The sequence below is a fragment of the Leucopleurus acutus genome (assembly GCF_964270905.1).
Source record: "Leucopleurus acutus genome assembly, chromosome: X".
NCBI lineage: Eukaryota > Metazoa > Chordata > Mammalia > Artiodactyla > Delphinidae > Leucopleurus > Leucopleurus acutus.
In genome coordinates this window covers 44,149,431-44,160,257 of record NC_139148.1, presented here as the reverse complement: position 1 = coordinate 44,160,257, position 10,827 = coordinate 44,149,431, and the positions used below count along the sequence as shown (strand labels likewise).

The 10,827-nt window shown below is 43.6% G+C and overlaps 1 protein-coding gene across 1 annotated transcript; it reads right to left on the bottom strand.

Moving 5' to 3' along the window:
• Nucleotides 1-3,094: 3,094 nt before the first annotated feature.
• Nucleotides 3,095-8,341, bottom strand: BMP15 (bone morphogenetic protein 15; the record flags this gene model as incomplete). Its single annotated transcript, XM_082864123.1, has 2 exons — nt 3,095-3,951; nt 8,014-8,341. 2 exons carry the CDS (start codon nt 8,339-8,341, stop codon nt 3,095-3,097), a joined length of 1,185 nt encoding a protein of 394 aa, XP_082720249.1.
• Between the last annotated feature and the right edge of the window lie 2,486 nt (nt 8,342-10,827).

Here is a 10,827-nt window from a genome sequence, read left to right as displayed (position 1 = left end):
TAACTGCTGCTAATGGGCATGGGGTTTCTCTTTGCGGTGAAATCAGTTGTAGTGTTTTTTGCACAAATCTGAATATACTAAAAACCACTGAATTGAACACTTAAAAACGGTGGCTTCTATAGTATACAAATTATATCTCAATAAACCATTCTTTTTTTAAGTGGGGCTAATAGCTCCTGCTTTATAGTGCTGTTGGGAGCATTAACTGAAGATGTTTGAAAACTTGCAAAATTAGGCACCCAAATATTTGGTGAAACTGAAGATAAATTTCACCTGCTTCCTAACTTTGCCCAGAATTGGACAAAATATACTACCTAGGTAAATGTAACAGAGCTCCAGGGTCAGAAGAAAGCTTAATCACCTGATCCTTTTGCACCAACACATTGAATGGAGTTCTGGCCTCTTCACTGGGGGAGCTGGGACAAGGTGGACTCTGCTCTGTGCTTTCCCTTTCTGGACCAAGTAACTATTTCTCCCCACCCACCTGGGAAGAATCCCATACACATACACTCCTTCACTAGCAAGCATGCCTCCATCCTCCCAGAGAAAGATTTGGGGTACAGATCTCTCACTTTGGACTTGAGAAAAAGTGCTGAGCTGAAAGAAATGTTTCAAAAGAAAAGAATCCGTAACATCAGCCACAACTGATTCTGTCCTGCCAGTGTTTTCTTTGGGTATTCTGACAAGTCAGGGCTTAATGGATAAGGGGACATATTAACCCTGAGCCCTCCATAAACAGATTAAGTTTCAGACATATTCAGGACTCAAGGGTAGGAGACCATGATTTCCTGAAAATTCCAAAGAACACTGAGATGCTGAATTCAGAATCTGGTCTGGTGACCAAGGTCTGTTTTCAGGCCTGTTAGGTATTCGTGCCTACCCCAGCTAGGCTGGGGAAATGACTGGCCTGGAAGCCCATATTTACATTCCCATTTTAACTCCCAACATATATAACAATTCCATGAACTGCCTTACTCAAGAACACAGCTGTCACATTCTATTGTAACCTGAATCACGATTTTGAAATAATGGGGCACAAGAATTCATCTTACTTTATATACAAAGTATATCTTGTATTGCATTTATTCCAATGGAAAATGAGATGTGAACATTGAAATAGTCCATGTTAGGAAGGATGCGTCCCTCACAAAAAAAATAGTGTGACTGTCCTATGTTTGTATCCATCAAGGACCTACTATGTGCCAGGCTCCAATAATATGGAAATGGACAAAACACAGTTGAAACTCTCAAAATGAGCTCCATCTTTTGGCAACAAAGACAGTTACACTAGAGTGTGTTAAAGGAAAGCAAATAATGCTGTGAGCACAGAGAGGGAGATCCTACCTGAGTCTGGGGTATTATTGGGGCGTTGAGATGAAGAGAAATGCCTGAGCCCATTCCTAAAGATACAGTAAAGAAGATAGATGGACAAAAGGATGCTAAGGAATAGCTCCTCAGGCAGTAGAATAAAATTTGTATATTTATAGACATGTAAGATGTTTAGCTTAGCTGGAACCAATTTAAGGGGGTGGTAAAAATGAGTTAATCTACAATGGATAGGGGATAAAGAGATAGGGATTTACATTTGGCAAATATATGAAGCCACCCTAAATCAGTACCATTCCACTGATAATTACCATAAGACAAGTCAAGGAACAGTTGGGCAGGGGAAATGCCTTACTGGGCTTCCTCAGAGGGGCCCTTTGGTGAGGGCTGATTGCTAGCAGTGCTGCCTTAAGAGAGAACTTCATTGGAGCCTCCAGCCTCACCCTGGGGAATTAGGGTTGAGTTCCTGGCCATAGCTAAAGGGAACAAATGAAATAAATCCCTTCCACCCACTCTCTCCGAATCCCCAAAACATTCAAGATTTTCTTTAACAACAACAAATGATTTATTTGCAACACAGCCCAGTCCCCATCATTTCAATACAGCACAGGAGTAGGAAAGAGTCACACTGCAAGCGTCATTTAGTCCAAGGCAGAGCTCCATGCGTCCCAATACAGCAAGCCCATCTCCCCCAGAGACCCATGCCCGGAGCCCAGCTGAACACATGAACAGGCAAGCTCAGAATGAAGTCGGCCCCAGGCCTCATCACATTCACCCTTCCCCCACAGCCCTTTTAAGCTTCCTAACTGCAGCCTTCTACCCCCTCCACTTCTAACCAGGCCAAGTCCCAGCCTCCTAGCCACCAGGGAGCTTTCTTTGTGGGATCATTATCAGGGGTTTAAGGGTTACCTAAAATGAGAAAATACCCTGTGAAATCTATTGTTCCATAGAAAGTTTAAAACGACTCCCCCATACATAATCGTAATCAGCAATTACAGCTCTTTATCTCTTCACTATAGACACAGGCGATTTTGAAGTGATTGTCATCTCAGCTCCATACACATTTCCCTACTGGCCTTATTAAAGACTGCTCTCCTCACCCTAGGGTGTAAAGGAAACCCAGGTATTTCCCCCAGGTTCAGAGCCTGAGAGGAAAAGCCCTGATGGCTTAGAAAAAGATTCCCTTCCTTCTGTTGCCCTCAAAAGATTTTTATGGAGATTATTGCCTAAAAGTTTTCTAGTCCATCTGAGAAACGGTTTTAGATTTAGAGGGAAATCCAAATACAGAAGCAGGCAGTCTTTCCGATATGGTACTAGTTTCTAGGATTCAGAAGGCAAGGAAGAGGAGTATAAAATCTCAAGTTGCTTTCTTCACCCCAAATCTTCTAGATCCTCAGAAGATGGACTCTAGGACGATTCTACCTTTCCCAGGACTTGGCGGTACAATTCCTAAAGTTCTACAATCATGGACTGGTGACGTTTGACAAAGTCACAATACAGAAAAGACAAGAAAATAGAGAGGGCCTCTCCAAAGGAAGATCTTAAACATTAAGGGCTCTGACTAATGGTCGAAACATACTGATGTTTGATATCAGAACTATTTTTATAAAGTAAAGTAGGGGAAGAGACTTAAGTAACAACACTGAAGGCAAGGAATAGAACCTATAGATTGGGTAGAGCATCACTTGCAGCTTTAACATTAATATTAGTTTATTTTAAACCCTTTTCTAATTTCTCAGGCAAACCTGAGCTAGCTGTACTTTTGCTATCACCTGCACGTGCAGGACTGGGCAATCATATCCTCATATTCCTTGTACAGGATACTCCCATTTGCTTCAATCAGAAGAATGCTAATGGGAACATACTTATAAGGGACACAGGAGGGCTGAGGGACGCTCTGGTCCACAAGCTCATTGACAAGGTTCTGGATGATGGCATGATTGGGAGAATTGAGACCATAGTGTAGTACCCGAGGGCAGACTCCCTTACAATAGTTTGGAGTATAGAGATGGGGAGCAATGATCCAGTGATCCCAGCCCAGCTGCTGGAAGCTGACTTGGAAAGGGTGGAGGGAACACTGGTTACTTTCAGGCCCATCACGCTCCCTGGAGGGGCCAGGAACCTCAGATGCGATACTGCCTGCTTGACGAGCCCTCCGCAAGAGAAGAGAAGGATCTATTTCCGTAAACTCTTCCAGGCCTCTTGGGAGAAGTTTGGCCTTCTGAACACTCTGAGTGTCATTGAAATAGAGTAACAAGAAAGCAGTGTCCAAGGATGAAGTGCCATGCCACCGGAACTCAAGAACCTCACTACCTCTTGGCCGCTGACACAGGAAGCGGAGTCGTAGAACCCTGTGCCCCTTGTGATTCCAGAGATTTTGCCCAACATGTTGCGTGATATCCATCTCTGTCCAAGCTTCGGGCAGTAGGGAAGGCTTTGAGGAGCCACTTCCTGAAGAAGGAAAGTGATCGGTTGGGCTTTTCTGGACCCAGGGCTCCACATGGCAGGAGAGGTGGGAGTGAGCTAGGTGAAGTTGATGGCGGTAAACCACAGTGGCTCTGACTAGTTGGTATGCTACCCAGTTTGGTCTCAGAGGAAAGTCCAGGGTCTGTTTGTGCCAGGGGCCTGCATCAGTAAGAGGGAACAAGAGCAGAGCATTAGCTTCTTACCTCCTAGCCTGAGTCTCGCTCAAAAACCTGCTCAATGCAAACTGACAAGCAGCCCTAAAATGAATTCAAGATCATAATAATAGCTATCATCTATTGAGCACTTACTAATGTATTAGATGCTTTACATACATTAACTCTTGAATCTGCAAGAGCCTTATGAGATAGTTATTTTCCCCATTTTGTAGACAAGGAAATTGAAGCTCAGAGAAGCTATGCCAGAGGACGCACAGCCAGTGTGTTAGAATAAAGATTTGAGCCCGAGTATTTTTCCCTTAAGACAAATTGTGTCTAACTTTTAGATCACTCACAGCACCAGGCTGAGAAAAACACCTCAAATGCAGAATTGTGTATATATATTGTATGTATTATTAGCTGACTATTAAAGGTGACCAATAAGGAGGGTTATTGAGACATACATGAATAACAAATCCTCATGCTATATCACTATACAGATGCAGCTTTAGGGTGACAGTCCAATACTGGGGGCTATGGTCTGCCATCACTTCAAATCCGGGGCTGAGATGGCACAAAATAATTTTGTCTATCTACTCCTAGTGGGGGCAGGTATTTACCATTTCTGCCTTCTATTTGAATTTCTTCTGGAGCAGCTATTCCCTTCTTGGGCCATTTCCCCCTTAACCCTCAGTCTCTCCCTTTTCCATTCCTTACTGGAAATGATTCTTCATTTACCCCATTCATTGTAAATACCATTTTCAACAAGGCCCTGTTCATGTAAATATTTCGTTAGCTAAGAAGTCTACTTAGAAGCTATATGCCTTAGTGATTAAGAGTTTTAATCTAAACTGTGATGCTGACACCCAGTGGCCAAAGGGTTGGAAAGCTGGGCCTGCAGTGCTCTGACCTTCTGCGCCCTCTCCTGGCAAATGTCAAGAGCAACAATTACAAAAACCACGCACAGCAAGAAAAAGCCTGTCATCTTCACACATCAGTAAACATTCCCATGTTAATTTACATATTATTCACCTAACCTTCCTTCTCCACTGAATCCAGGAGCCTGGAATTCTTCAGTAGGCCTGGGATGTTCAATATAGAAACTCTTTAATGTTTTGATGCATCAGGATTTTTTTTAATATTATGTATCTAAGTTTCAGGTGTAAAGCATCATAATTCAACATCTGTGTACACTACAGTGTTATCACAATCACAAGCCTAGTTACCATCATCTGTTACCACACAGTTGACTCCCTTCACCTATTTCACCCACTCACCCCCCACCCCCTTTCCCTGGTGGTAACCACTAATCTAATCTCTCTACCTGAGTTTGTTTTTATTTTTTGTTGTTCATTTGTTTTGTTTTTTTATATTCCACATATGAGTGAAATCACACATCAGGATTTTGTTTTAAGTTCATGTTCCAACTCATGCTTAATACACCCTCAAGTTTGGGGCACTTAGATATCATTCAGACAAGGCCCAAGCCAGGCTTGTATTTGCTTTCTCAAATTACTCCATACTCCCATCCTACAATAATCTTTCCAAGAGACCCACGCATACATCTGCCCCACCCTGCCTGAAAAGGAATCCAAACCCAGCCTCTAACAGGCTGTCTGGTGAGGAACTGCCCTTTCCTTTCAGACCCTGACATCACATATTTCCTGAAGCAGGGTGGGGTTGCTAAGGATCAGAGCCAAGAAGGGTCTGCTCAGAACTTTTCAGGGAAATGGCTGACTCACACATCCTGTGTGATTGAACCTGGAATAGCTCTCCAGGCAAGGTCGATTCAGCTGGGTCATCTCCTGATGGAAAGATCAGGTCCAGCTCTCTTGTCATCCATTTCTGGATCCTTTCCAGAGTCCCTAGATGCCGGTATGTCCCACAGTCAGACCAGGGTACTGGCCTAATTCTAGGCATCTTCCTTTCTAGCCTCATATCATCTGTACAGAATTGATTTGTGCAGCTCCCAGTTGCACTTGGGAATGAAACCCAGATCCCTTGAAATGACCTCTGAGTCTCATATCCCATTGCTCTCCACAGTCTCACTAGGTTCCAACCATCCTGATCTTCCTTCTGTTCTTCAAGTCGGACAAGCTTCTTTCCACCCTTTAGGTCTTTGCACATGTTGTTCCCTCTGCCTAGATCAGACTTCTCCTTCTCGCTCCCCTTCTCATGCAGAGCTTCTTATCTTACAGACCTCAGCTCAAATATCACCTCTTCAAAGATGCCTTCCCTGACGATCCCATGCAAAGGGAAGATCTCTTTGCTATTCTCTATCAAAACCACCTATTTCATTCTTTGATAGCATTTACCACAATTTACAACTATCCGTGTTTACTTACTTGTCTCACCCATGAGAACCATGCCTATCTTGATCATATTCCCGCCACCTAGTACAATGTCTAGCACTTAGCATTTGCCAAATAAATATTTGTTGAGTAAATCTCCACCCACACCAAGTTATCTTCTTTTTCCTTAATCAGAATGCATTCCCCTCCTTGTATGCATTATCTCTTTACTCCTTACGCAAAAGTCCAGCTCAAATACCACCTCCTCATTGAGTCCTTCCAACTGTCTCACTGCTTCCCTCTCCTTGCACTAAGCAGCAACCTATTTCTTCTTTGGAGTCCCGGGAGCCCTACTGCTTATCCTTTTCAAAGCATTTGCCACACTCCACCACCGTTGTGTGATTACTTATCTATCTATTCTACCATAGTGGGGGCTCCTGGAGGTCAGGGAAGCGGTTATTTGCCTCTTTATACCCAACCCAAACACAGTGCTTGGTGCTCAATTAAAATCTGTTAAGCAGTCAACACAACAGGGTAATTAAAAGCACAGGCTATGGAGCCTGAAACCCTGGGTTAGAAACCCAGCTCTGTTAATTACTAGCTGTGTTACATTAAGCCTCAGTTTCTTCACCTATAAAATGGGTATGTTCATAGTACCTACCCTGTATGATAGTGAGGAGGATTAATGAAAATAATGTTTGCAAAGTACTTTGCCCAATGCCTGGCACATGGTAAGTTCACACTAAAGGTTAGTTTAGGGAAATGGTAGTTGTTTTACTTGGAGGGAAGGAGGATAAATCGTGTCTGTTGTAATCGCTGAGACTAGCAAAGGTGTCTGTTGTAATCGCTGAGACTAGCAAAGGCTTAAGATTGATCTCACCAGGTTCCCAAGATTTCCCTGAATGATGGCTTTCTGCATTTCACAGAGAACCCCACACTGCAGGAGCCCACTGCTGCCCTGGAACAATGTCTAATGCAGATGTTTAAAGCAGAAGCAACCATAATGGGAACAAAGAAAACTCCAAAATACATTTGGTACCAAAAACCCGAAGTAGCAACCACAGTCTGAACAGAAAAACTGTTTGGTGTACAAGGATATCAGGGTACCACATTCAAACACAAGTAGTTACGGACAGACAGACTTGAACTCAAATCCTGTCTCTGCCACCCACTGTCCTTGTGACCTCTGCAAGTTATTTAACTTCTCTCTGTGTTTTACTTTTCTTATCTTTAAAAATTAGGCTAAGTGCTCCAGGACAGCTAATGAGAATAGCTGTCATTAGGATTAAATACGATAGCAGATGCTCACGGAGCCAGGTATACAGACTCTCAGATGTGAGCCTGTTTCTGTCCTTTCTGAGGCCTTGTAAATTTCCCCACTTCAGCATCCTGTACCCTTTGCCTTCTAAGAATAAAACAACACAAACAACCCTGCACAGGAATGTATATGACTATTTCTCAATTATAGCTTTCAGAGATATAACAAGCATTAAGACTTTCTTTGAAAGGTAGGAGCTGACACATTGCTCAGTTGCCCTGGGGCCTGGGAGAGCTTCCTCAGGTAGGCCCCAAGGCAATCTGTTCTTAAATTGGGCCCCTGAAGGGAAGCAGGCTTGTAGCCGGCTTCTCCCAAGTTTGCCATCTTTTGAAAACCAAGCCTGAGAAAACCACCTTCCAGGCAATGAAGCCTGACAGTAAACTCGCAGATCCCCTTTTCTCTACACTCTTCTTCCCCATTTTTCTCCCCTCTAGGACAATATGGTATGATAACTCACCTCTGAGAGGTCTTGCTACATTACCCAACGGCCTCACCAGCCTCACCATGGTGGCCCCAATGGTGCGGTTCTCCCTAGGGTGCCCACTCTCATCAGCTGAATGCTGGTACAACTCCAGCATATACCGCAAGGGAGGCCCTAGGACCCGTGGCTTCCTCTGCTGCTTGCCAGGGGCTTCTTCTAGCAGTTCCCGAATCAGGGGCAAGGTAGGGGCCTCAGGCAGGAGGGCAACAGAAGGCTGCCCTACCTGTGTCATTTGGACCACGTGTTCCATAAAAAACACCAGTCCCCAAAGAAGAAGGATTCTAAGGATGCTCAGGAGGACCATCTTGAAAGGCTTGGTGTTCAGCAACACTTTCCAGCACAAGCCCAAAGGATGCCACTCTGACCCTTTCCTTTCACACAGGTAATAGCATCCAGGCTCCACTACCACAAAGGATAGGGCAAGAAAAAATGAAAGGCAGGCAGGCAGGTCCTATGTTGCTTCCTCTAGGAGGATCTCCTTGACCAAAAGGAGGTCTTCTAAATTGTCCTCTTTGCATCAAAACAAACAGAAACGCAGGAGGGACAAGGCAACATGCCCCTCCTGCTCTCCAGGGCCAGGAACAAGATAGCACTTAAAAGGAGAGGTCCATCCCAGGACCTGCTCCCTTACCTTATCCACTAGGATGAAAAGAAGCAACCCTATCCTGCTCCACTCCAGAGCTTTAAAGGCAGCCTCTTAATCAGTCCTTAAAGGGCCAGAGGCCTCCTGCTCCCATCCCACTTCCATGCAATACTTTTCCTAATGCAGCATTTCCCAAAATGTGGTCTACTAAGGACTTGCAGTGAGACTATCTGAGGTAATTGTTAAGAATTCAGGCTCCGGGGCCCAGCCCAAAACATGAACTCTCTGAGGATACGCTCCAGAAATCTGAATCTTAAATCCTCCAAGAAGTTCCCACTAAAATATGGGAACCTCTGTGTGAGTATGGCTGCTGGAGCTTGAAGAAGATACCTTAACAGTGGTTCTCAATCTTGACTCTACACTGAAATCACCTGGAGAGTTTTAACTATTATGGATTCCTGGGTACCATCCCCAAAGATTCTGATGTTGTGGGTCTGGGGTGTTACAAGGGCATCAGGATGTTTTAAAGCTCTGCAGGTGATTTTAATGCACAGCCAAGTTTGAGAACTCTGACTTAGAATTTTCTGGTTTCCCCATGGAAGGTGTTGAGATCCTGAGTGGGCTTCATCAGAGAAGCCTGGGGCAGTGGGAGATGAATCTGTGGAAGCTGGCTGGAAGCTGACCTAGCTTGGCTGGTTAATGGAGGCATCAGGGCTGAGCCAGTTAAGGCTACCCCACACCAGGATTCTTCAGAAAAATGGTAGGTGTTGTCCTGGCCCTGTCCAAGTAGAATCAGTTTGCTCTAAGGAGAAGGTGGGGCAGGAGGTCAAGATGTGGCTCTTGTGGAACAGGCATGGACTTTGTAAACAGACAGACCTGTGATTCTTTCTCTTATTAGCAGTCATTTAACCTCTCCAAAGCAAATCTCTTCATTTCCCTGAGCCTCAGCCTCCTCACCTGTAAAATGGAGATAACATGTTTTATCTCATAGCTTGTTGTGAGGATACAAGGAAATAATCTGTGTTAATTCCACAAAACCTAATTAGGCATATGATATATGGTTACATGCTAGAAATTATTTGTTTCCTTCCTCTGTTTTTTCTAACATGGCCTTGGTCCCTGGTATGTATCGTAAAACAAAAGATATGGGCCCTCTAGTTCTGGACTCAAATCCCAAGTCAACAACCCATTAGCTGGTGACCTCAAGCAAGGTTACTCCCAGACTGAGTTTCTTCATTTGTACTGCTGGCTCCTACAGAGAGTTGTTGTGAGTGTTGTATTGTGTACATTCTTATTGTATACAATGACATACAAGTAAGAGATATAAGCAGAATGTTCACAATAGGCAAAACCTGAATGGCCAAAACATGAAAAGATGTAAAAGGAATCAGAAAAATGCAATTTAAAACCACATGTGCTTCCACATCCATTGAATTGGCAACATATTAAAAGTCTGATGCTATTAAATCCAGGTGAGGATGTAGAATGCAGGTAACTCTCTTACACTGCTGGTGGGAATGTGATTTGGTACAATTGTTTTATAGAGCGATCTGGCATTACCTCTACTGAGTTTGAAGATGTGCAATTCAGGTATTGCTACTATTGCTAGAACAGTAGCTTTTAGATATTTTGGTCTGTGATTCACAGGAATAAATATATTTTACATCAGACCCAATAGAAACACAAGCGCGCACACACACACACACATACACACACACACACACACACAGGTATCTGAAGTAAACATTTCCTGCAACAATTTTTATCTTTCCAACATGTTGGGAGGGATAATATATCATAATGGGTAAGAACACAGCTCTGGATTCAGGATCCTAATTTCAAACTCCAGCTCTACCACTCATTAGCTTGACCTTGGGCAAGTTACTCAACTTCTCTGTGCCTCAGTTTCCTCATCTGTGAAATGGAAACCATAGCCTCTCTCTTCTTCAATTTTGTAATATATATGTAAAATGAGGTTAATCAAAAGACTTACTTCATAGGATTTTTGTGAGTATTTAATGAGTTAACACATGTACAGCACTTAAAAGAGTGCCTGGCACAAAGTAAGTACTAGACACAGGTTAATTATTATTACATTTCATGCAAGTTGTGCTCTCCAGAAAGCTGGGCTTACCCTGAAGTGCTAGTTCTGACCTCATATGAGCTGTGGAGAGGTGGCCCATAAGTTTCTCTGTCCTCCATGTCCA